A 27,271-nucleotide genomic window follows, 5' to 3' on the forward strand; every position below is an offset into this window, starting at 1 on the left:
GGATTGTTTCTTTTTTTCCCTGGTTGTAATTAGTATCCACTTCCAGAATCAGTTTCTGTATAATTTGAATAAGGTAATTTTACTACTTGTTTTTAGGAAACTTTTAGATGAGTATATTAACTTTATTTTTAAAGTTTACTTAAGCTGAAGATTTAATAAAATGATTTTAAATAACGCATCTGTGGAATCTTTCAAAGTATTGTTTTAAGCCAAAGAATGCGGATCTCTTGAAACCCATAAAATAGGCCCAGATAACTATTTTGACCTCTCTGCTCTTCATTCTCTTACTTTTTTTTTTTTTTTTTTTTTTTTTTGGCCTAAAGAACTCCAAGCAGTACCAGAGGACAATTTGAAAACTGTGGGTCTATTTCTTGGATTAGCTTTACAAAGATAAAAACTGTGGGAGGGCTTCCCTTGTGGCGCAGTGGTTGAGAGTCCGCCTGCCGATGCAGGGGACACGGGTTCGTGCCTCGGTCCGGGAAGATCCCACATACCGCGGAGCGGCTGGGCCCGTGAGCTATGGCCGCTGAGCCTGCGCGTCCAGAGCCTGTGCTCCGCAACGGGAGAGGCCACAACAGTGAGAAGCCCGCGTACCGCAAAAAAAAAAAAAAAAAAAAAAAAAAAAAACTGTGGGAAAGTGAAGTTAAAATGAAGCTATTGTAACCCAGGTCATAATTCTGTACCTCCAAAGCTCATTGTTGTACCTAGAGAGGTGATGAGGCATTACAGGACTGTTTCCAGGAGAGTCAGAAGAGTCGTCAGGAAATCTAGGGTCCCGTTGTGAAAGAACCACCGAATTTTCCCAACTGACCGGCAGGAAAAGGTCACCTACTACCTGTCTCCAAGGGACTCCAGGACAGATTGTGTGCAGCCTCTGTTGCGTTGCCCATACTCCCCAAACTGATATTTTTAAGAAGGTGGAGAACCTGATCTTCCCCAAAATGTTCTGGCATTTTTTCTGTGATTCGTTATATACTACAACTTTAAAAAAATGTGTTAGACTTTGCCAGGAGTTAAAAGTACTGTATAAAGTTTTTCTTTCTAGGGTGTAGATGTAGAGATTTAAATACATGTGTGTTTGTGTATGTATGACGTATGCTTGTATTTAAAATAAAAGCTACTGACTGTCGTCAAATGTAGATGGTGATTTTGTTAGTTTCCCTGGTGCCTTGGAATGAGATTTGATTGCCTATTATGAGCTTGTGTTTTCTCTGAGATAAGTTCTTAAGATCAAGGGCCGTGTCTTTTCCTCCTGAGACCCAGTTCCCAGCATAGGATTTACTAAGAAGCTAGTCAGTGGTGGAGCAGACTAGAATTCCACTTCCAGATTTTTTTTAAATTTAGTGTTTGCCACTAGAGGGACTGGGTCAACTCTTGTCCATTTGTTATTTTACCTTCAATAATGTCTTGTTAATTTATTAAAAGCTGTTTTCATTCTAAAATGTGTTTTGGAAATTTGACTAGTCAGGTAGTACCAGTGGAAAATACTAAACACAACTATTTATAATACTTTTATGTGACTCATTTTTACTTCCCCATCAAAATATTTATCCACAGAGATTTTAAGTAAGCTTTTTGGCAGGTGTTCAGAAAAACAGGAAATGAATAAACAAAAGTGGATATTTGATATGAACTTACATAAATGACAGAAGTGTAACCTTGGTTATATTAGTCAAAGTTTAAAGTTTAGTCATAAAGGAGTACAAACCCTATCTCATTTTTTCTAAGCAAATTTTACACATCAATGAAACTGCTTCCTAAGCAGCATTTCACAAAAATTTCGATATGCTCTCCATTATATTAAAACCCCAAAACTACTTTCTTAGTGTAGTTTTTTAAAGATTAATTTTCACTAGAGTTCTGTAGTTGATGAAGTTCAGTTAGACGTGGCGGCACCCGCTCCCATCCCGACGGCAATGGATGGCCGTGCGAAGGCTCTGCTTGCTTTCCCTCCGGGCCTGCGCGGGGCCCTGAGCCGGAGCTTCGAGGGCGCCTGGGTCCCGACAGCAGGTCCCAAGCCCAGGCGGACACTCCAGGCCTCAGCCCGCAACTCGTCTGCCCCTGTTCGGCTTCTCGCCTCTTCGTAACTTCGCAGCCAGAGACGATGAGCGTTGTGTTTCCAGCAAACTTTCCCTCACGGTTCACTTTATCCAGATAAGAAATCCGGCCTCCCTTCCGGGGCTCAGGGGTCTTCCCACCTTATGCCGCCTCGCCTGATGCTTGGCCATCTCTTGGCCCAGCGCAGTGTCACTGTCTTTCCTCTTTGTGTGCGTGGCCCTGACCACTGCTCTCTTTTCCCAGTGCTCTCACTCTTTGTGCTGGCTCAGAGTGGGGATGTGCTCTCCGGCTCGTGTGACACACTGTGACAGGGGCTGGGGGGAGTCAGGGAGCTGTGTGTACAGTTAAAACCACACTAGGCCAGTTCTGGTGGGCTTCGTATCATTACGTGCTTTTCACTTTTTAAATGGTAAAAACACAGCCAGTGCTTGTGTGTTCATCCCGAGCCTCAGCTGTGCTCTTATATGGGGCCTCTTCCCACTGGCCAGAGCCACCTGTCGCCACAGTGCACTCAGTTGGCTGCTCAGGGTTTGGACTCGGCAACGTGTCCTGTTAAGTCCCAGGGCCAGTCTTCAAAAGCTTACATCACCTGGAAAGTACCAGAGGAAGGGGGTTGTTAGCGTTGTGTAGAACGCAGTCCTGACGTGCCCCGTGTGTCTGTGTGGTGTTGCGTTGCGTTCACAGCCCAGGGTGGGGGGAGGGGCGGTTCGAGGCGCCAGACACGCCCCTCCTTTGCTGCAGGGTCCAGTCCCCCGTCCCATGTGTGGGCAAAGCTGTTCACTGCAGTGTAGTTCACTGTATTTAAAGACAGTGCATCCGCATGTTGTGTAGTTTACAGAACAGAGCAATGTCCTGTAGAGGGAGCAAGGCAGCTCAGGTTCTGCGGAAACAGTCTGCACCAGAGGTTTTTTTTTTTTTAAGAGGGTGTGTTCATTTTTTATTTATTTATTAAAGAGAGTCACCGAGCTATTTATTTTTGGCTGCGTTGGGTCTTCATTGCTGTGCGCAGGCTTTCTCTAGTTGTGGCGCACAGGCTTCTCATTGTGGTGGCTTCTCTTGTTGCAGAGCACGGGCTCTAGGCCCATGGGCTCAGTAGTTGTGGCTTGCAGGCTCTAGAGCGCAGGCTCAGTAGTTGTGATGCACGGGCTTAGGTGCTCCGCGGCATGTGGGATCTTCCCGGACCAGGGCTCGAACCCGTGTCCCCTGCATTGGCAGGTGGATTCCTTTTTTTTTTTTAATTTTTATTTATTTTATTTCTTATTTTTGGCTGCTTTGGGTCTTCGTTGCTGCGTGTGGGCTTTTTCTAGTTGCAGCGAGCGGGGGCTACTCTTTGTTGTGGTGCACGGGCTTCTCATCACAGTGGCTTCTCTTGTTGTGGAGCACGGGCTCTGGGCTCGCGGGCTTCAGTAGTTGTGGCTCGTGGGCTTAGCTGCTCTGCGACATGTGGGATCTTCCTGGACCAGGGCTTGAACCCATGTCCCCTGCATTGGCTGGCGGATTCTTAACCACTGCGCCACCAGGGAAGTACCCCCACCATAGATTAAGTGGAAAGGAAACACCCCCTGCAGAGCATGGGTTATGTGCCATGTCTGTGAGCCAAAGAGACTGCATGTTCCCACCACGCGCATCCTCTACCCCCAGGAGGTGGCCTCTGGGGAGAGCACTGCCGAGGTTGCAGGGAATCAGGGGAGGAAGGGAACGTACTTATTCTGCTCTGTGTTCTCATTGGCACCGTTTGTGTTTTTTCTTACTACATCCATGTTCCTGTTACTTTTTTAAAAGGCCATGTTTCCTCCGTGCCTTGCACTGCCCTCCAGAGTAGGGTGGCAGTGCCCTTGAGGCAGCTGCTCGGAAATTAAATTCCCACAGCTTCTCTGGTACTGTCTTCCCCACTCCCTGCATCCAGGTGACTGAGTACTTGGTCTACACTTGGTACAGTAGAACGAACACCAGCTTTGCAGTCAGAGTAGACCTGTGCCTACAGCTTACTGGCTTGTATGGTTTAGGGTGAGTTACTTAACCTTTCAGAATCCTAACTTTCTCGTGCAGGCTGTGGAGTGGTAATGTGTGTAGCTCAGATGTGTCCTGAGGATCACATAAGAGCACGTACTCCGTGAGCTGGCATGGTGATGGGCATGTGGTAGGGGTTCTATACATGATAATTTCTACATTTTTGTGTGGGGGGGGTGTAAGTGCAATAATGTGTATCATGTGTTGACTATCACATATTAGTAACCTGTGCAGATATCCTTCCAGCAAGAAAACCACAGTTTTAAACATGAGTCACTTGTGTAGATCACAAGTCAAAGCTTGGTGATAATGACAATACTGGAATTCCTTTTTAATGTAAGTACATTACTTAGATATAGGTTTTTTTGAGTAATATCTGTGTTTTCTTTTTCAGCTCTTTCACTCTCACATGGCAACAAAAACAGCTCATATGTCCCCACAAGTATTTGACAATGAAGAGAAAGTGAGTATATCTTTTAAGTAGACCCACCTTGTACTCTGGATGCCTCTGTGGTTTCAGAACAACTACTGAGAGACCTGAAAGACTTTTGTTGCTACTTACCTTGAATATGAATTAACTGTTACGTTGATCCAAGTTAAAAATCAGTGACGAACTGCATCAGTGTCGACTGTCCACAGCGTCTCTACCCTGCCTGACGTTAAGCAGATGCAGGTTCCAGCTCTGCCACGGCAGGCAGGGGGAGCCTGGCACTGCTGTAGCGGGCGTCCTTGCAGACCTTGGTGATGACAGGGTGGGACGCCACGGGACGGCCCTGTCAGAGCCTTCCTGAGTGCGAAGTCAGACCTTAGTGCTTCTGAGGGCCTTCTGAGTGCCTGCACAGGAAGGATGCGTTTGGGTAATTTGTATTAAAAATTATATTTAGAAAGAGGGAGTAAATTTAATTTGGTGAACGAGGTGAGTTGTCAGTGTTTTAAAAGAGAAAACTGTAACCGTGAGCACGGGTCACGAGATCCCTTTGCTTTAGCTCCGTGCTCCAGCAGCCTCTGCCTCCCCACACGTGCTGAGGTCCCCCCAGTTCTGATACTTGGTCATCTGGCCACCGAGCTGCCATCATTTTATCTCTGTTCTCTCGTTGGTAATTGTAGTCTGTTCCATGTTTATTTTATCACCTCGCAGGCTCTGAATTACTCTTAATCTGCCTTGTAACACGTTGCTTTGCTGAAACTACTGTAATTGTTTAGTGATTGATGCACTGAGTGCTCACTGCTTAGTCCTCATTTTCTCCAGCCCCTCTTCTTCATTAAATGATGCTGACCACTCCCACATTTTTGAAAAGCTTCTTTTATTTCCATGACATTAAAATCACATGCTTTAGAACCAGGAGGGATTCTATAGGCCATTTAGTTCAACTTTTGTGCCTCCGATAGGAACTCTAACAAGTACTGTTCTAATCCTCTTGAACGCTCTCACAGCCAGCTGGGAAGCATAGTGTGTTTCTTCATTCTCTCTTCTTTTTAAATCACAGAGATAACAGGCTTACCTGGTAAGAGGGACTTAAAGGGCACAACTCGTTCGTGGACTAGTTTTCTGTTGCCCTGTAACAAATGGCACGGACTGAGCTGCTTAAAACCGCAGCTGTTGATTAGCGCCCAGCCTGCGGGTCGGGAGAGCCAGGCTGTCTCCGCTGGCTTCTCCACCCAGGCCTCACGTGCAGGATGTCGGCTGCTGGTTCCCAGCTGGGACCGCTTCCCACCCCCCCAACCCTGACTCTTCCAGGTTGTCGGCAGAGTTCCGTTCTTTGCTGGCCGGTTGCTGCCAGCTTCCGGAGATCATTCTTAGGTCCTTGCGACCCATACAGCAAGGGGAACTGGAAAGGCAAGGCCCCTTCATGCTTCAAATCCCTTCCACTCGAAAGTGCTCTGGCCCTTTTAAGGGTCCACCCTGGATAATCTCCCTTTCTAAGGTTAACTGATTTGGGACCTTAATGACATCTGTAAAACCCCTTCACCGCAGCACCTGGATTAGTGTTTTAATAACCAGAAGGTGTGGGTACACCCGGTGCCAGCAGTCTTGGGGTCCTCGTGGGAACTCTCCCACCATATACAGTGACAAGCTCGTCTTTCTCACCTACACCTCCAGGTCCACTCCCAACAGTCTGTCACTACCCTTTGAGACATCTTCATCCATATTCATATATATATGAGAATATATGAAAAGATTTTTTCTTTTTGAAACTCAAATCACAGTGAATAAATCACTGTTTAGATACTTAGCATTTGAGATTTCTCCACGTGTGGAATGTGTCAGTCGTTCAGGATTCCATCCTGTGGATTCACTACAACTTGTTTATCCATTTGCCAGTTGTTGGACCTTTGCTTGTTTCTTGCCACTTCTGACTGTTTGGAGGAAAGCTGCTATGACCATCCGTGCGTCAGTCCTTGTGTGGATGGGTGCTCTTTATCTTGGGTGCTGGCAAGCGGGGTTTTTTGGCTGTGCAGTTATGTGTATTTAACTTTATAAGAAACCACTGCCTGCCTTCCAGAGCGGCTGTGCCACTTTGCATTTGTAGCAGCGAACTTACCAGAGTTCCCATTTTTGTTCATCATCTCCAACACTTGATGTTATCAGCCTTTAAAATTTTTGCCATTTTAGTGGCTGTTCAGGGGTATCTTATTGTAGTTGTGCTTCACATTTTCCTGATAACTGTTAATAATGCTGCACACTCTTTCATTTGCTCATTGGCTATTTTGTTATCTTTTTTGTGACGTGTCTGTTCAAGTGTTTTACCTATTTTTTTTAAAGTGGGTTGTCTTGTTATTGAGTCTTACAAAATTCTTTATGTATTTTGAATACAAGTGCTTTGTCATATATATACTATTTTCTCCCAGTCTGTGACTTGCATATTCCTTGACGACTCTAAGTTTTTAATTTTGATTAAGTAGACAAATACGTAAATGATAGACTGTCACAATACCACACTCCTTGGTGATTGTAGCCTCAGATTAGGTACTGTAAGTCCTTCAGCTTGCTCTTTTGTACAATCATTGTAGCTGTTCTAAGTCTTCTGCCTTCCCATATGAACTTTACCATCAGCGTGTCAGTTGCTGTATTGACAGCATATATTTGGGTCTTGCTCTTTTATCTAGTCTGACAATTTCCTTTTAATTGAAAAGTTTAGACCTACACTGTCTAGTATGGTGGCCACTAGCCACACATGGCTATTTAAATTTAAATTAGTTAAAATTAAATAAAATTTAAAAGTTTCTTCCTCGGTTGCATGCGTCACGTGCAGGTGCTCAGTGTCTGCACGTGGCTGGTGGCTCGTGTTGGCAGCTCAGCATTGTCATGGAAGGTCCTGTTGGACAGCTGGCTTAGACCACTTCTGTTTAATTATAGACGCAGCTGGTTTAAGTCTACCAACTGGCCATGTGTTTTCTTCTTTTTTTAATGTTTTTTTTGAATTTTATTTTATTTTTTTATACAGCAGGTTCTTATTAATTATCCATTTGATACATATTAGTGTATACATGTCAATCCCAACCTCCCAGTTCATCCCACCACCACTTCCCCCCTTGGTGTCCATACATTTGTGGCCATGTGTTTTCCATTTGTTGCATTTGTTCTTTCTTTTTTTTTTCTTTTCCTGCCTCCTTTTGGATTAATGGAGTATTTTTATGATTGCTTACTAGCTAACCCTCTTTGGTCTTTTATTTTTTTAAACAGTAATTGATGTGGACTTTAACTTATCACTCATTGCCTTCAGTGTTGCAGCACTTCCTGTATAGTGTAGAAACCTTATGACAGTGTAACTCCATTCCCCTTCCCATCTTTTGTGCTGTCACAGTCATGCATCCTGCTTCTCCATGTATCATAAATCCTGTAATACACTGTTGTTATTGCTTTAAGCAGTCAATCTATATTTTCAAGAAATTAAAACAAGCAAAAAATTCTCTTACGTTTACCCATATTTTTACCTTTCTGACAGTCTTCATCCTTTTTGTAGATCTGAGTTTCCGTCTGTTGTCATTTTCCTTTCTCTTGGAGAACTTTTAGCATTTCTTGTCGTGTAGCATTTCTGGTCGTGACATTTCGTAAATGTCATTTGTACATTTAGCAAATGTAGCTGTCTTCATTTGCCTTCACCTGTGAGGTGTGTTTTCATTGGATACAGAGCTCTGGGCTGTCACTTCTTCTTTGGTGCTTTACTGGTGCTGTTCTGTCATCTTTTGGTGCGCACCTTATGTTTTACTTGTCTGTAATATGCCTCCCCACCCCTGGTTGCTTGGAAAGCTTTCTTCATCCTTACATTTAGATGGTTTGCTCTGATGTGCCTGGCTGTGATTTTTTCATTTGTAGTTTGCTGGAATTCTTGGATCTGTGAGTTCATGCCGAAACAATTAGAACGTTTTCAGTCACTATTACTTAGACATTTCTTTCCTCCCTCCTCTGGCTCCCATTTCTTTCCCACCTGGCATTCCGATTATAGGTATGTTAGACCATTTGATATTGTGCCAGTTTTTTGAGGCTCTGTTATAGTTTTATCTTTTCTATGAGAGATTTTTAGCTTGGATAAATAAAGATATTTAGCATGGATAATGATATTGAACAAAGCTTCCTTCCATTGTTTGATCTGCTGTTAATACTATTCAATAACTTTTTAATTTCTGATGTTGCATTTTTCCATTCTAGGAATTCCATTTGTTGCCTTTCGTTGTTGTTGAGCGCGTTCACGTTTCTCTTATAGTTCCCTGTCACGTCACCCATTATATACATCTCTTTTTCCTGTAGAAAAAGAGCACATTTTTCTTCTTCAACGTATTTATCAGAGTTCTTTTTAAGTTCTTATCAGCTAGTTCAACATCTGGCTCGTTTGTGGATCTCGTTTTTTTGACTGTTTTTTTCCTTGACTATGAATCACATTTTTTTGCTTCTTCCTATGTAGTGCTTTGATTGTATAGTAGATGTTGTGGATGATACACTGTAGAGGTGCTGGCCTCTGTCGTCTTCTGAGGAGTGTTGGCCTTTGATCTAGCATGCAGTTAAGTCACTGGCTGCTCACACTGATCTGTGTTATGGCAGGTCTATTTCAGTTGTGCCTTCAGTACTAGAGAGGATTTCTGATTCCTGGGATGTGATCCTCACTCCTAAAATGAGGCCCATCTAGGGTTTTGTGTGTTCACTGAGCCCCTGTAACTTACAGACTTTAAATTCAAGCTCCCCAGGCTGGCCCTCTTGGAAACTCTGTTTGGCTCCTTCCAGTTCCCATTTCCCCCATACGTGTGCAGTTCAGCACTCAGCCAAAGATTTGATGGTGTGTATGCAAAGGCTGGACTCGCTCCTTTCTGGGATTTTCCCTTTGAGTTTTCAGCTGACCTGCCTGCCCTTGTCTCCACTGGCTTCTGACCCCAGTGAGACTCTTACCTCCATCCTGCACTCTGTCTGCTTGTGCGGCAGTGACCGGGGTCTGCCCTCGGGAAAAGCTAGCAGATGTGTGTGTCTCAGTGACTGAAGGAACTGATTGTAGTTGTTATTAGCAAGGAGGTGGGTGTGACATAAGTTACTGGGGACTGGAACTGTATCTGTAATTTCATACTGTACCTCTTTCACTTGACTTTTTTTTTTTTTTTTTTGCGGTACGTGGGCCTCTCACTGTTGTGGCCTCTCCCTTTGCGGAGCACAGGCTCCGGATGCACAGGCTCAGCGGCCATGGCTCACGGGCCCAGCCTCTCCGCGGCATGTGGGATCTTCCCAGACCGGGGCACGAACCCATGTCCCCTGCATCGGCAGATGGACTCTCAACCACTGCGCCACCAGGGAAGCCCTCACTTGACATTTTAATGTGAAAATTTAAGTTCTTAAACATTTATCAAAAACATCTTTCATGACTTTTTAAATTTTATTTATTTATTTATTTTTGGCTGTGTTGGGTCCTTGTCTCTGTGTGAGGGCTTTCTCTAGTTGTGGCAAGCGGGGGCCACTCTTCATCGCGGTGCACGGGCCTCTCACTGTCGCGGCCTCTCTTGTTGCAGAGCACAGGCTGCAGACACGCAGCCTCAGTAGTTGTGGCTCACGGGCCCAGTTGCTCCGTGGCATGTGGAATTTTCCCAGACCAGGGCTCGAACCCGTGTCCCCTGCATTGGCAGGCAGATTCTCAACCACTGCGCCACCAGGGAAGCCAATCTTTCATGACTTTTACACACTTCATTTTGTGAATGATTATGCCGTAGTTTACTTGAGTATTTTCCTGTTTGGGGAAATCAAATATTTTTATGTCATAAGTAGTGCTGGACTCTCATCATAGGAAGATAATAAGAAATATGTGTTTTGAGGGTCTGGACACAGGTTTCTCACAGACTTAACCAGTTGTATCTTGGGGGAGGTATAATGATAAAAAAGTCTTTAATTTTTTTTCTGATAAATTATGTTTATCTCTAATGTGCCTATATCCTGTTTTAGTAAAACTTTAAAAACTGTTGCCGTTGTTTTTGTTTCCTTTCAGCAAAAAAAAGAAAATACTCGTTCTTTAGCCATGTCTGGCCATGTTGGTTTTGAGAGTCTGCCTGATCAGCTGGTCAACAGATCAATTCAGCAAGGCTTCTGCTTTAATATTCTCTGTGTGGGTAAGTGCCAAGCCCTCCTAGATTCTTCCTTTCTGTTCCTGTGCTCACTTCCTTCTTGTCATGAGAAGCATGGTGCCCACGTTAGCAACTTAAGATCATGATTACAGATTTTTTTTCAGTTATTTAAATTCTTTCAGTTTTGGTTTTCTTAGCTGTACTGCTTTAAACTTTTTGTTTGTTCTTTAAACATTTCAGTGCTTTCTTCAGAGTTCTGAGTAACTTAGCACACGTGATTCATTTTTATGCTCTGCTGGTGACTCAGTGGACCAGCCTTAGCATGTATTTATTTCAGGGACAATCCAGCCTTTGAAGTATTTGAAATATTTGGATCCGTGAAACCACTGTAAGAGTTTACTGTTCTGTTTTTCTTCATCCATCCTGTGCACCTGTGAAGATGTACCTGCATTTCTTTCAGGGGAGACTGGAATTGGAAAATCAACGCTGATTGACACATTATTTAATACGAAGTTTGAAGACCATGAATCCTCACATTTTTACCCACATGTTAGACTTAAAGCACAGACATATGAACTCCAGGAAAGTAACGTTCGATTGAAATTGACCATCGTGAATACAGTGGGATTTGGTGACCAAATAAACAAAGAAGAGAGGTACATGCTTTCCTCTTGTAATAAAATAGGTTTTTCTTATTTCAGGATATCTGCCTTCTTGCCCTATGTGCTGTGATTTGATTTTCAACTGTGGAAACCCATGCCTTTCCTTCCAGACTTAAATTTTTTAAATAATTAAGCAATATTTTATTATTTTAACAAATTGACATTTTTCTATCCAGTTGTCTAATTTCTTTAGAGTAATTTGAATCACATTTTTTAAATGTGTGTTTCAGCAAAAATAGTTTTAGTTATTTCCTGATATGACAATTTGGTGTATATTAAGTGATTTTAACTAATTTTCAGGCAAGACTTGTCTTGTTGAGAAAAAAAAAAAGGCATATATGGCTAATATATAATCGCCAAATCCATGGTGCATGAATTGTTTTGTGAAATTCTAACTAAATTAGCCAGGTACATTATTAAGCATTGCAGGAAAGGTTTGATAATGAAATTTTTAATTGTATTTTATATTAGGTCACTACTTTTGGCATTATTTCTATGGTATTATAATTATTCTTTTTTTAAATTTTATTTATTTATGTATTTATTTTTATTCTTTTTTGGGGGGCTGTGACGGGTCTTAGTTGCGGTCCGCAGGCTCTTTGTTGTGGCGTGTGAGGTTTCTCTCTCTAGTTGTGGTGCATGGGCTCCAGAGCACGTGGGCTCTGTAGTTTGCAGCACGCGGGCTCTCTCGTTGAGGTGCGCGGGCTCAGTAGATCGGTGCGCAGGCTTAGTTGCTCTGCGACCTGTGGGATCTTAGTTCCCAACCAGGGATCGAACCTGCGTCCCCCACATTGGCAGGTGGACTTTACCATTGGACCAGCAGGGAAGCCCCTCCTATGGTATTATAAAGATTGATTATAGATTCTATATGAAATTTAAACTATAAAAGGAGGAAATAGACTGGGGCAAAGCAATGACTTTTTGTTCTTTCTCCTTTTTGAAAGTTATATATTTTCATTATTAGAGGTAGTTTCCTAGGTCCTAAAAGTTTGCTTTAGAGGGAAAATATGTTGCATCATTGACTGTCTTTATGTGTTAGCCTGTTCAGAACACTTGTGTGTTCTGCTTTAGATTTCAGGAAACAGTTTTGTCGGCTTTCTGAAGGAAGCAGGTCGGTGGAGGAGGCAAAGGCCTTTTCTGTGTAGAAATCACTTACATTTATTCTTAGATGTTTGGTAGTTTCGATGATCTTGTAAATGGTATCTTTTACAAATATTTCATTTTCTATTTGGTGTATGGAAATATAATTGATCTTGCATATAGCCACTTCTGTGAATTCTCTGATTAATTCCAATAACTCGTCTCTAAATTTGTTTAGGTTTTCTATGTATGTAATAGTATAATCTGCAAATAATGGCATATTCCTCCTTTCTAATTCTTCTGTTTCTTCTTTTTAAATAAGTTTTATTGCTGTATAATTTTTTTTTATTTATTTGGTTTTTATTTTTGGCCGCGTTGGGTCTTCATTGCTGTGCGCGGGCTTTCTCTAGTTGCAGCAAGCGGGGGCCACTCTTCCTTGCGGTGAACGGGCTTCTCATTGCGGTGGCTTCTCTTGTTGCGGAGCACGGGCCCTAGAGTGCAGGCTCAGTAGTTGTGGCTCGCGGGCTCTAGAGTGCAGGCTCAGTAGTTGTGGCGCAGGGCTTAGTTGCTCCGCGGCATGTTGGATCTTCCCGGATCAGGGATTGAACCCGTGTCCCCTGCGTTGGCAGGCGGATTCTTTTTTTTTTTTTTTTTTTTTTCTTTTTGCGGTATGCGGGCCTCTCACTGTTGTGGCCTCTCCCGTTGCGGAGCACAGGCTCCGGACGCGCAGGCTCAGCGGCCATGGCTCACGGGCCCAGCCGCTCCGCGGCATATGGGATCCTCCCAGACCGGGGCACGAACCCATATCCCCTGCATCGGCAGGCGGACTCTCAACCACTGCGCCACCAGGGAGGCCCGGCAGGCGGATTCTTAACCACTGCACCACCAAGGAAGCCCTATTGCTGTATAATTTACATAGAATAATACAGTGCATTGTTTGCTTAAGTGTACAATTTAGTTACTTTTGACAAATGTGTAGTTCCTACCCACCACCACGACAGTTAAAGAAATGTCCACAGCCTTGAGTCCCCTCACGTGCCCTGCAGGCCACTTCTTCCCCAGGGGCTCCCCCGGGGCAGTGCTTTCTCCTGTGGCCGGTACTGTGCCTTCTCCCCAGTGCCCTCTGGTGAAGTCTTGGTGCTTTAGCCTCCCTGAGCGCCTGTCTCTCCTCCGTCCTCAGTGGGTCTGCCAGGCTTTGTGCCCTCTTTTGTGCTGGGCCCCAGAAACTTGTCTGCAGGCAGTGGGCTGGGAGGCTGTAGACTCCCTATATTCATCTCCCTCCCAGTGATCAGCATTTTTACTGCCTGTTGTCCTGTGTCTGAAACCCCCTTTCCATATATTTGGTCTGGGCCGGGGTGGGGGCGGGGTGTGGATCCAGTTGCTGCTCCTCCAGCATGGCTGAAGACAGTGGTCTTTACTTCCTTTCTCGCATTTTAATACCTGACTGCACTGGGACTGGCAGTACTCCACTGGAGTCAGTGGAGATAGTGGGCATCTTTGCCTTGCCCTGACTCCAAAGGAAAAGCTTCCTTTTTGCCCTGAATTATGCTGCTTTCTTTTTTTCAGTTAGAATAAGGAAGTTACTTTATGTTATTAGTAAGAGTTGTTTTTTTAAAATCATGAATACATATTATTATCAGATTTTTTTTGTATTCTGTGGAAAAGATTGTAATTTCTCTCCTTTAATCTTTAATAAGATGAATTACAGTAACTGACTTTTTATTGGTAAATTAACCTGGCAGTCTTGGATACCATTTGGTATTCTTTTTATATTGTGCTGTATCTGATTTTTTTTTTCCTTTTAGTATTTTTGCATGTTATGTCTATAAGTGAGGTTTCAACCAGTATCTTATACTATCCTTTTTTTTTTTTTTTAAATAAAGGTTATGTTAGCCTTCTAAAATGAGTTTTGGGAGTTTTACACTCTGTTTTTTGGAAAATTTTGTGTAAGATTAGAGTTATTCTTCCCTGGAATGATTGGTGGAACCTGCCAGTAAAACCATCTGGGCCTGGAGTTTTCTGAGATTTTGAGTTATTAATTAATTTTCTTTAATGATTATAGGACAATTTGGAGTTGTTTTTTGAGACAGTTTTGAAAAGCTACAATTTTCCAGGAATCTGTTTCATCCAAATTCCCAAATATATTTACTTAAAGATGTTGATAATATTCTTCTAATATATTTTCATTGTCTTCATCATATGTAATGACATCTACACCTCCTTTCCTGGTACTGGTTATCTGTGCTTGTTTCTTTTCTCCTTGGTCAGCCTCGACAAAATGTGGTAAGTTTACTTGGTCTTTTCAAATCTTGGCTTTGTCGATCCTATCAATTTTATACTTATTGTTTTTCCTATTTTATTAATTTCTGCTCTTATATCTGTAATTACTTTTCTTTGGATTTTGATCTAATTTGCTCTGATTTCTCACTGATTCTCAGCCTTATGTATTTAAGATTATAAATTACCCTCTAAGTATGGCTTTACCCATACTTACCCTCTAAGTGTGGCTGCATCCCACAAATTTTGGTATGCAGTATTGATATTTCCAATTTCAATTAACTTTTAATTTTCTCTTTTATTTTACCCTGAAGAATAGACACTTTTATCACTATGTAGCGACCTTTTCCTCTTGTGAGGCTTCTGTGTTGTCAGACGTCACTTTCTTGTGGAGGCGTGTTCTTCTGTTCCTTCACTCCAGCCTCTGGGTACTCTTGTGTTTTAGATGTGCTTCTGATCAAGCATATGGTTTTCTTTTTTTAAATCCACTGTGACAATATTTATTTTTAATTGTGTGCTTAGTCCATTCACAGGTAATATATTTACTGATATTTTAGGTTTAAATTTACCATCTTATTTTGAGTTTTCTGTTTGTCACGAGTTCCATGTTTCTTTTTCCTTTCTTGCTTGATTTCTATTCTTGTAGTTGTTACCCTAGAAATTACAAACATAATCTCTAACCTAATCAACGTTTAAGGTTAATTAATATTTGTACTTGTCCTCGATGATACAAATAGACAATAAAATGGAATTTTGAAGAGTTAAACTGTTAACCTCCCCCCCACTCCGCCAACTTACCCTGTCATGTTTTCTCTCTCTTTTTCCTAACCACACAAGACATTATTATTATCATTTTGTATAGCCAGTATTTACTACCCTCTTAACCAAATTTTTCTGTTTTACTCTCATACTTGAAATTTTAGTTGGGTATACAATTCTGGGTGGGCATGTATTTTCTTTCCTCCCATTGAAGATACCATTCCACTGTCTCCTGGCTTCTGTTTTTACTGCTGAGAAGGCAGCTGTCAGTCTGTCTTCCCCTTAAGAGTATCCTCCTTATTTTCCTCCAGTGCTTTTAAGATCTTTGTTTTTGTTGTTCTCCAGTTTTACCATGATATGTCTAGGTTTTTATTTATTTATAATTTATCCTGATTGTGATTTGTTTGACTTCTTGAGTCTGAACAGTATCATCAGTTCTTTTAAAAAATCTGAGACATCATCTCTTCAGATGCTGTTTCTGCCCCTTCTGAAACGGTGTAAAAATGTATGTTAGACCTTCTCGTTGTGTCTTCTGTGTTTATTAATCTCTCTTCTATAGGTTTATCTTTTTTTTTTTCTTCTCTCTGTTGTTTTCTGGATAATTAGTTTGGATTTATCCTCCAGTATACTGATTCTCTCTTTAGCTGTGTCCAATATGCTTTTAAACTGATCCATGAGTTTTTCATTCTGGTTATTATAGTTTTCAAATCTGTACATTCTGTGTGGTTCATATTCATATCTGCAGGATCACTTTTTGTTACTTTACTATTCCCAGCACGTATATTCAAGTTCGCCTTTATTTCTATTTCTTTTGTCTCTATTTTGTAACTATATCGTATAATTCCAGTACATTGCAATTTTGTAGTTACTGTACTGATGTTTGTTTTTTCCTTTGGTTCTTATTCATTGTGCCTTTTCTCCCCTATATGCTTGGTTGTTTTTTATTAGCGTTCTCACGGTCTTTGAAAAGTTATTTGCAGAGATACTCAGAACAGATTTGGATTTGCTTACATTAGGTCCCTCTGGGTGTTAATACTCAGGATCCTAGTTTAGTGGCTTGAGGTTCTCAGAATCAGAGGCTATGTGTGAACCCGGGCCGTGGATTCGTGCGAGGGCTGACCCCGTGGCCACAAGTTCTTGAGGCTGGTTCTCCCTCTCCGTTTATTTTCCCAACTTCATTTAGTGCCAGGGCAACCTTCCCTCAGATCCTTGGGGAGAGGGGAGGAACTGCGGGTTTACTTCTAGCTCATTCCTGCACTGAAGGTGTAGATCTGAGGACCTCAGCCCAGTGTGGGGAGGCAGTCTCCTGTGTGGACCTGGACTTTGCTTTCTTCCTTCTTGTCCCGCAAATCCTTTGGGAGCAAAGCCGAAGAACCACATTGACAAACTGGCCTCAGGATGAAACTAGCACTGATGTTTTTAGTGCAGGGGCTGGTACACCTTTTCTGTAAAGGCCAGAGAAGTAAATATCTCAAGCTTTGCAGAACCTACGGCCTCTGTCCAAACTACTCTGCTTGTAGCGAAAAAGCAGCCTCAGACTATGAATAACAAAGGAATGTGGCTGGATTTGGCCCATTTACCAAGCTCACTGTGGTCCTCTGCTCACCTCCCTGTTTCTACTCTCTTCAGTTTTGACGTGGTTACTTCCTTACCCTTTATGAGTACTTTGAGAAAGGAGGTGGTTTTTGTATTTTAAGCCAGTGTCTTTCATTTCATTGAAGATCGAACCTGCAAGGAACTGGAAATACTGTGGAAAGCCTAGAGGAAAATACTGTGGAAGAATTTCTAATGTTATTATTTATTTAACAAAAAATGTTTATGGTTTTCATTTATGACAGGCATTATGCAAAGCATTCAGATAGAGGAGTGTTTATGGCTATTTATAATTGATCTATTTTAAGTCATTAATAGAAGCTTCTTTGGAAATTTTATGTTAAATATGTACTTACAGATTAATTTTTACTGTTTTATTATTTTGGGGATGGCATCACGTTGGGTCACATTTAGACCAGTTTCCCAAGGATGGTGTCCCCAATAGTACATCTGATGTGGTGAAGGTGTGCTGTTGTGTTGTTGTGTGGAGAGCACAGAAGCGTAAGGTCCTGTCTCTGTCCCCAACTGCGTGCCGTCTGCCTGGGGACAACAGGGGTTCTATGAGTTTGAAAGAAGGAGGTGATGATCCTCGAGGACTGGCAGGGCCAGGCGTTCCACTGAATGCACATTTATTAGTACCTCAGCTGCACAGTTACTGCTCCATTTGGGGGCTACAGGTATAAGTGTAAAGGTGTCCAGGGAATTTGATAGAGGATCCGTTTGCTGCTTTTTTCACTTGGAAGCCCAGATTTGCCTGATGAGAATAGTTACGCATAGAAAATTGAGGTCCACAGACAGTGATTTAGCATACTGAAATGAAGCAGGCCGTTCACAGACTATTGTCTGCAGTGCACCGTGCTGTGAGCTGCACCCTGAAGGGTGAACAGCCGGGAACAGCTGTGGGGGCAGGTGCGCCAGGCGGGAGGAGGGTCCATGCAAGGACTCGCGTGTCGGCTGCGACAGGCTTTCCCTTGCTTGTAAGTAAATGAGAATAAAGTCATGCCTGCGTCACCAGTTAGGCGCTTCCACATGGGCGTGCCCTTCCTCCTTACTATGTTAATGCTTTCCACGCCTCACAATCCTATTTCAGAAGCAGGGAGTCATGGAATTTGACTTAAGTATCTTTTAAGTTGTTGATACTCATGCCTTCTCTCAGCAGAATAATATGCCATGTCCAGTTTGGTTGCAATTAGACGCCTAACCTCCTTCAGCAGCCTGGCAAGTGTGGGAAGCCGTGCCAGAAGGGCTCCAGCGTGTGAATGAGTGTGAGAGGGAATTAGTGTATGTTCAGTGTTGTTTCTATAAAATGGTTTAAAGCACAGGTTGTTCTGATAGTTTCAAAGTACTGCCTTTGTACCTGCACGTTTGCACATTGTTTTATTACTTAAGTTATCTGTTTAGCATAGATAGCAACTGTTCACTGGTAAAAATACAGATCTCAAACTTTAGATTTATGCATATACCTTATTAAGGTATCGTGAATATATTGTATTAAATATTTAAATAATTGTTTTTTCAGCTACCAACCCATTGTTGACTACATCGACGCTCAGTTTGAGGCCTACCTCCAAGAAGAGCTGAAAATCAAACGCTCCCTCTTTAACTACCATGACTCTCGCATCCACGTGTGCCTCTACTTCATCTCCCCGACAGGCCACTCTCTGAAGACACTGGATCTCTTGACCATGAAGAGCCTGGACAGCAGGGTGGGTTTGGAAAAGGACCAACCATCGTGCTTCAGTTCATTTTAATAGTTCCAAGTTCATTCACTTGGAACTATTAAAATATCTTTATGATATGTATATATGTCATAACTCTTACTCTGTGCATTTTAAAAACATTTGATAATTTTCAATTTTAGGATATTTTCCAGAGAAATTCAGTTTGGGAGATGAGATGCAAAGAAAAAGCATTAACATAAAATTTTAGTCCTTTTTTAGTGATTAAATTGCATGCCAGAATATGGGTATTCATTTTCATTTAACTATAGAATTTATTTGACACCAACTTTACTGTATGACACTATTAAGTTAGAAGCAGCTCACTGATGAAGATCAAGGTCTAAAGTCTCACCACATATTACAGTAAATTACATTTTTATTTCAACCATATCCAGAAAACCTATTTTTGAATTTCTGAGCCAGTGAGCTATGTATAAATTCAGGGAGCTGTAAAAAATAGTATCCACAAATTAACTCACTTCAGATTTTTTTAATTTGTTTAAAAGATAGTTAAAGACTAGTGTCTTATACTAAAAAAGTCTCCAGGGTTCTCCTGTGACCTCTGATGGTGTGAGGAATGCAGCTCCGTTACCTGGCTGAGCATTTCGTGATCTAGGACTGGGAAAGCAAGGGCATCTGGCCACTGCTGCTTTCTAGTACGGAAGTCGGTGTGGAAGGCACGCGGGCCAGCGGGTGCAGCGTCGGTGCAGAGACAGGCTGGCTTCTGACCAGCACCGCAGTCCCCAGGCTGTGACGGGCCTGGAGGAAGCTCATGTAAGAGTCTGTTTACCTGATCGGATGTTCTTACCATTTAGCCGGTTGTTTTCCTAGTTGAGTCTGATACAGGAAACCCATCTTATTCAACGGACATAAACGCAAGAGCGCACAGCTCTGTCTCAGGCTGTGCTTGTCTGGTGGCGGCAGAGGTGCCTGCAGTACTCGCTCTGCCACCTAATCGCCCCTTGTTCCTGGCAGGTTTCTACCCTCCGAGCGTCCATCTCCCTGCCTCTCAAACCAGAACCAGGAGAGTATCTACCTCGAAGGCAGGTGTGAGGGTGGACTAAATCGACAGTGTGTCCTGTTCTTACTACAGGGCTCCGCGGCTCCCTCCACGTGGAGAGTTACCTCCTGTGCGGGTGGTGCCACGTCCCCCTCCGCCAGGGCCACTGTCATGGCTGGGCCGGCCCTCTTGGTTCTTAGGGTCCCAGGATGCACATCAGCAACAAGCCTCAGGGGACTCCGAGGAGCAAGGGTTGTCCCTACGGGTCCTGAGGGCACACAGCACACTCAAGGCCACACGGTGGGGTGAGAATCGGGGGGAGGGAGGGAGGGGTCGTGAACCTGGGCTCAGCCTCTATCAGGGTCTGAGGGTGAGGCATCTGGGGTTTCACAGGTTCCCCCTTTGGTGGTGACTTTAAAGCACTAGCGTGCGAATTGGGGCTGGCAAGGGAGAGGCAGGTCGCTCCAGGCTCAGCCATCTAGGCTTTCTGAAAGGGGGTCCTCCAGGCAGGGCTGCCCGGTTCCTTACCTGATGGTAAGCCAGTTGCTATGTCCGCAGCTGCAGTGGGTTTATTCAAATGGATGTCTTTGAAATAGATGCCTCAGCAAAGGTCAGTTTCAGGCGCATATGCTACAGTGAAAAAGCTTAATGTCAGGTATGTACACTGGCCTGCTTCTGCTATTAATAGTGGAATCAATTAGAAGTTACTAACTTGGCATAATTTATTGAATATCTATGTATCAATATTATATGATACCAAAATCAAGAACTTGGCATCAAATTTTTATATACTTTGACTAATTTATCTTCAAAGCTGTTTACCCACAATTGCTGAAAAGTTTATTTCATGGATAGTTGGAAAAATCTTTACCTCCTTTGGAACGTATTTAAGACCAATAAATCCAAATGTGCACAGTATATCAGTGTGAAATTGGAGAAGAAAAATACATTTAAGAATAGAAAAGGAATTATGATATTTAGTTTTCACTTTCATTCTGAAAATTACATTGATAGCTCACTCTCTTGACACACATGACTACTTAGCCTGAAGTCTTTCACTAAAAACAAACTAATAACCCAAAAAACCTATAAACCCCTGAATCTGTGGAGATATCACTCTTTGGTGGGGACATTAATCATACAGAACTAGCGTCGCAGGTCAGTTGGTCTTCAGGACCCCACATCTCTTCCTCTTGGGCCAGTGACAGGACTTTTAAATAATGCTGAGAAAGGGGGACTTCCCTGGTGGCACAGTGGTTAAGAATCCACCTGCCAATGCAGGGGACACGGGTTCGATCCCTGATATGGGAAGATCCCACATGCCACGGAGCAACTAAGCCCGTATGCTACAACTACGGAGCCTGCGTTCTAGAGCCCTGCGAGCCACAGCTGCTGAGCCCATGTGCCACAACTACTGAAGCTCATGCGCCTAGAGCCTGTGCTCTGCAACAAGAGAAGCCACCGCAATGAGAAGCCCGTGCACCGCAACGAAGAGCAGCCCCCGCTCGGTGCAACTAGAGAAAGCCTGCGTGCAGCAACGAAGACCCAACGCAGCCAAAAATAAAATAAAATAATTTAAAAAAATAATGCTGAGAAAGTTATTCCTTTGAGTCGTGAATGTTTTTAGTTGGTATTCGTAAAATCTCCTTCTTTCAACATCTGGGTAAGAGTCTGACAATAGGGTGCAGGTCAGATGAAGTCATTGGGAAAAGGGACCTGCTTAAATGAGAGGCAGAAGGAGGCCCTTGGCCTGTTCCGTAGGTCTGCTGAGATCAGTCACCCTGATTACTTAGTGCTTCGAGTATTAAGAAATAAAAAATTCTTAATGAATTATGCAGCTGATTTCAGCTCACGGCTTACATTTTATTTTGTGTATCATGGAATTGTCAGAGACTGAGAGAAGAAAATGTGAGATTTCTAAACCTGAATTTAGATGAAAGATGAACTTTATAAGAGCTGTGCTTTATTTATGTATGTATATATGGATGGATGGATGGGTGGATGGCTGCGTTGGATCTTAGTTGCTGCCCGCAGGCTTTCTCTAGTTGCGGCAAGCGGGGGCTACTCTTCGTTGCGGTGCGCGGGCTTCTCATTGTGGTGGCTTCGCTTGTTGCAGAGCGCAGGCTGTAGGCACATGGGCTTCAGTAGTTGTGGCACGTGGGCTCAGTAATTGTGGCTTGAGGGCTCTATAGCACAGGCTCAGTAGTTGTGGCGCACGGGCTTAGGTGCTCCGTGGCATGTGGGATCTTCCCGGACCAGGGCTTGAACCCGTGTCCTCTGCATTGGCAGGCGGATTCTTAACCACTGTTGTCACCAGGGAAGTGCCAGAGCTCTGCTTTTTAAAAGCAGTTGTCGTAAGGCCAGCATTTGTAGGAGTGGTTGTATACGAGTATCTGGTAAAAATGAAGCCAATGATTCTACGTCAGGAGTCGGCAAGCTTTTCCTGTGAAGGGCCGGGTAGTAAATACTTCAGGCTTTGCAGGTCATGGGCCTCTGATATAACTACTCACTTCTGCTATTATAGAATGAAAGTGGCCACAGGAAATATGTAATGTGTAATGAATGGGCCTAGCTGTGTTCCAGTAACTCTTTATTTATGTAAACAGGCAGTGAGTGGACTGTAGTTTGCCTGTCCTCTGATCTAGGTCAAGGAAATTTGTCAGGGACTGAGTGGTTTTGAATGCAAAAACTTCAGGATTAAAAAATAAATCCTCAATCATGAGATTTTGTTTCTCTTTATTCTTAATAGGTGAACATTATACCAGTGATTGCCAAAGCAGATACAATTTCTAAAACTGAATTACAGAAGTTTAAGATCAAGCTCATGAGTGAATTGGTCAGCAATGGTGTTCAGATATACCAGTTCCCAACAGATGATGAAACTATTGCTAAAATCAATTCTTCAATGAATGTAAGCTTTTAACTGAATATTATTTGTTTTACATATGAAAAAAGTGATTTATAAGTAAGTAACACTGCTACTAATGTATTTTCACCTCTTCCAAAACAAGGTGAATTTTGAAAGAGTCCAGTGTAGGGAAATGTTTTATTTTCTAGAGTTGGAAAAGTATAATGAGAATATATTTTTGAGCATTTTTCTTTCCTCCCTACTTTCACCTAAATGAAGTGATACATCTGTGAGACCGGGATTCATCTTTTGTGGAACCATATTTAATTGCCTTAGAAAGATTCCTTTCTGTCCTGTCTTTAAGAACATGAGAAGATGTTATGGCCTCCCTCAGAATGCTTTAGGATCTTAAAATCTTTAAGGAGAGCTTTCTAATCTGGTACTGAAGCTCATTCTCCCTTACAGGGTCACAGGTACATATGAAATATTCACATAACTTTTTTATATTTTAATATAGAATATATTTAGTATATTTTAATTATACATAACTTAATATGATTGAGGATGACTAAGTTCTTTGTGCTACTTGAGGGAGGCTACCAAATTTCTTAAATACTTGGTTATATTTTGACGGATCATGGGTTTTGGAGTCAGACTTTACCATGTGTTCTTGTGGGAATTATTAACCTCCCTGAGACTGTTAACTTATCTATGAAATTGGGTTAATAATATCTGTCTTAAGGGTTGTTGTGAGGATACAGCTTTGTTTACTGCCTGACACAGTGACATTCAGTACCTGTTTGTTCCATTTCTCTCCTTTTGCTTTTCTGATTTTTTCATACTTTGTTCATATAGAAAGCTGACTAATGTAAAGGAAGTGATATTAATTCCTGTGGGTTAAACTGTCTTTGTATCTAATTTTGTTTTTTGTGCCCACCTGGAATAAGTTTTCAGAGGGGTGCAATTAAGAAACTAAATATTGTCAATTATTAAATATTAAACATAATACTGTTTACATTAGACTTTTTCCCTACATTAATCCTCAGCTTCAGACAGGACAGTCTACTCACTGCCATTAAATCCGGCTACTGTATCTTTGTTCAAAATCTTCTCCTTACTCTGCCAGCTCTTCCTATTCTGCTCGATCCGTCTCCAGTTTGGGTTGTCTTGCTGCCCAAAGAGACCTCTCCCTCCTCTAAATTTCTATAACATTTGTATTTAGCATTAGTTTGGGACTTAAATATTATTTTATATTAGTGTTATATATGTAGATATACACTATATATATATATACACTTTGGTTCCATAGGGTGTGTGTGTGTGTGTGTGTGTGTGTGTGTGTGTGTGATTTCCTCAACGTTATCTTTGTCTTCTAGGACCAAGATAATAATGAGGGAAATGATACTTGTGAGGGAAATGAATTCTGCTTTTGTATTCTGGCAGCAAAATAGGAATACGTGTGGGGCCTGCTCAGTAAATAATTCTCTCTCTAGGGCCTGAAGATGACTCTGTAGAACAGTTGGCATACACGTGAACAGCTGTGAACACATGTTCACAGGGCACGTTTTAAAAGCTGAGGCACAGCAGGTCATTTGGCTTTAACACATGTGTTATTTAGTAAATTTTCTCTTCTCTGTTTTTACTGGTATGAGATGTGATTGATGTCCTGGCTCCTTTCCAGGGACACCTGCCGTTTGCTGTGGTAGGAAGTATGGATGAGGTGAAGGTTGGAAATAAGATGGTCAGAGCTCGCCAGTACCCTTGGGGCATCGTACAAGGTAAAGGGGATGAACGAGGATACGTGCGCTACCTGACAGCCTGAAAGCTGCATTTAATGCGTTCTAGGAGGTGATGCTGATTTGGGGTTATGATTGGCTGTCAGAAGGGTTGGCTCTGTTCTGTTTTAGCCACGTCTGCAGAGGCCAGGCACGGCCTCCCTACTTCCTGTCTTAGGTCACGTTACCTGCCCAGGTGCACCAGGACGTTCAGAAGGCGGGAAGCACTGGTCGGGTACTTTGAACAAAATTTGAGTGTAAATAGTATTGTTTAAACATAGTATGTAAACTAAGTACTAGATAATTCTGTGACACAATAAACCACTTTGTAAATTTATATATTTTTACTCATCAAAGTATTGCCAACTATTTCCCAAACCAGTAAGCCAACTAAAAATTTTTAGCATTTATCTATCTCTACAGTGAGTAAGTTATTAGCACTGTCTGGCTCATTCATTCATGATGCCAACTAATGGGGAATGGATTACCCCTGCTGGTACTGGTTTCCCAGTGCTGCTTTTTTAAAATTGACAAATTTTGTAATTAGTGGAAAATATTGACAAAACTTAACATTTTTAATGTGTAGAAAATATAAAGGTAATAATTGTACTTAAAACTATTGGTCACAGTAACATATGTGACTCAGAATCACAAATGTGGCATTGTGTGACAAGAATTTGATGTTTACAGCAGGCACAGATGGTTTTCTCGAGTGTGCAGTTTACCACCTTGAAGTTTTAGTGAAAAAATATTACATACTCTTTTCAGGCGGTATGTGAAATGTCCTGAGGATGGTTTATAAACTGCTAACAAAATGCTAGTGAAATGATTGGAGCATACGGTACAGAATAGAATGTATTTCTTTCCTATTTCCTGTTTGTCCTTGGCTACTAAATTTAAGCAAACCTCTGTTAATCAATATCACCTATAGTTCGGTGTGTGTAATACAGGAATTGCTTCCTTGGTTACTTGTATGAAACAACTGTAGCTGTTAATCAGACTGATCATTTTGCTGTTTGGGTTATTTCAAACATGTTTTCATTGACTCGTCCATTCAACAAATACTAATTATATGTCAGGATTAAAAATCGGTGTTGCTGTTTTCTGTTTTCCCGCTATTAGTGGAAAATGAAAGCCACTGCGACTCTGTCAAGCTCCGGGAGATGCTCATCTGTACTAACATGGAGGATCTGCGAGACGAGACGCACACGAGGCATTATGAGCTGTACCGGCGCCGCAAGCTGGAGGAGATGGGCCTCACCGACACAGGCCCCGAGAACAAGCCGCTCAGGTGAGCAGCCAGGGAGGGAGGTGGGCGGGCCTCTCTGTCTGCCCAGGGTGACGGAGAGTCTCCCACATCGTGAGGTAGTGCCACCTGCTACGATTAATGACTCTGCTTTCCATGCTGCTCTCGGAGGTCTTGTCCTTATCCGACTCAGGGAGTTTGAGTAGAAGGGAGGACATAGGGCAGAAGCCCAGGACTTCAGCATCTGGTGAAGTGAGTAACCAAAGGAAAAGTCTCTCATGATTTGGTTTTCTTTTTGTATTTATGTGAAGAAGGTGAAAGAGTATTGATTATTATTTTTAAAACCTGGACTATGAATCATATTAAATAAACTACAAAGCTGTTGTTTTTTATGCTGATGAAAGTTTTGGAATGACTAAACTTAGGAAAATATCTTGTAAAGGAAGCATGAAAGTTCTTGTCAGGAGTCAGAGATAAGACTGAAAATATTACCATAAAGTTACAGGAATCATAACTTGCTCAGTGGTTAGAGTGTGAAGCGTTGTTATAAACTTGCTTGGTAGTTTTATATGCTGCTACCTTCCCGAGGTGTTTGTTTCTTTGTTTGTTTTCATTAAATTATGTAAAGGTGGAACTCTAATCCTTAACAGACTAAATCAGATTTGTTTTGATGTCACATTCCCAAACGATTTTGCTCGGGACCAACGCTGTTCTGAATCTGTTACGGGACCAAGGGTTCCTCTGCGTTTCACTACTGACGTTCCAGTCGTTCCCTGGGGTCCGCGTCTGCACCAAACACCACAGGAAGGGGGAGCGCTGGGTCCAGCTGCCACTGCACGTGACCTTCAGGAAGGTTTAATAATAGATGAGGCTCAACTTTAAAGTTTTTCCATTCTACAGATTAATGAGTGTTTTAGCTCTGGTAGCGTAATAAATTAAGAATTCTATATACTTCACCCTCCTCACCAATTTTGGGCATGCTGTGCTTCTAGTTATGGGCCAGCTCTGGTAAAGCAATGATTTTCTCTGCTGAAGAGAAAGCATCTAGCATTGGCTTCCCTTTGTGTTTCCCAGGAGGCTTCACTTCTTGCTCTTTCAAGTCTGTGGGTGGTGAGGGGTCCCCACGTGCCTGAAGGAGACACGGATCCTGAGTGACAGCGGGCGGGGCAGCCTTGCGTGCTGGAGGAGAGGGATTCAGGTGCCTGGTGGATCAGTCATCAGTCACCTGTGGAGAACTCAGAAATGCAGGTTCGCAGTTTCCGGGTATGGAGCCGAAGAATCACATTTAAATGAAAATGCCCACTCAGCCCTTCAGCAGACACTTCCTGCTGGTCACTGGCCAAGTGTGCACCGTGGGTGCAGAGAGGAAGATGCTCTTGCCCTGTGTGGTGAACAGGGGCTGGGGGAGTGAGGAGGCCCAGGCAGGAGGCTGCTGTGGGCATCCAAGTAGGAGCAGACCAAGGCCTGTGCTGGCGTGGCAGTGGTGGAGGTGGTAAGAAGCATGGTCACCACATGGGACTGGAAGGTGACGTCAACAGGACTCTCTGATGGTCTGGATATGGATGTAAAGGAAAGAGAAATCCAGGGTGGTGGCTCCAGTTACTGTTTTCCACCTGAGAAACTGGGTGAACGGTGGTGATGTTTATTGTTATGAGCAAGACTGGGGAAGGGGTAGATTTCCTGGTGGGTAGTTGAGAAGTTTGGG

General features: G+C 42.6%; 1 protein-coding gene across 2 annotated transcripts in view; it reads left to right on the top strand.

Annotated features, from left to right (window-relative positions):
- The window catches only part of SEPTIN10 (septin 10), a 53,955-nt gene that overhangs the window by 14,171 nt on the left and 12,513 nt on the right, over nucleotides 1-27,271 (top strand). The window contains exons 3-9 of one of the 2 annotated variants that reach the window (XM_060117244.1): nucleotides 4,463-4,531; nucleotides 10,530-10,650; nucleotides 11,066-11,261; nucleotides 18,496-18,682; nucleotides 22,447-22,608; nucleotides 24,227-24,323; nucleotides 25,443-25,611. In XM_060117244.1, the coding sequence (XP_059973227.1) occupies nucleotides 4,463-4,531; nucleotides 10,530-10,650; nucleotides 11,066-11,261; nucleotides 18,496-18,682; nucleotides 22,447-22,608; nucleotides 24,227-24,323; nucleotides 25,443-25,611 (1,001 nt within the window). The remainder of the gene's footprint in view (nucleotides 1-4,462; nucleotides 4,532-10,529; nucleotides 10,651-11,065; nucleotides 11,262-18,495; nucleotides 18,683-22,446; nucleotides 22,609-24,226; nucleotides 24,324-25,442; nucleotides 25,612-27,271) is intronic. The other variant, XM_060117245.1, reaches the window with a different exon arrangement.

Source organism: Mesoplodon densirostris, chromosome 14 (genome assembly GCF_025265405.1).
Source record: "Mesoplodon densirostris isolate mMesDen1 chromosome 14, mMesDen1 primary haplotype, whole genome shotgun sequence".
NCBI classification, from domain to species: Eukaryota; Metazoa; Chordata; class Mammalia; order Artiodactyla; family Ziphiidae; genus Mesoplodon; species Mesoplodon densirostris.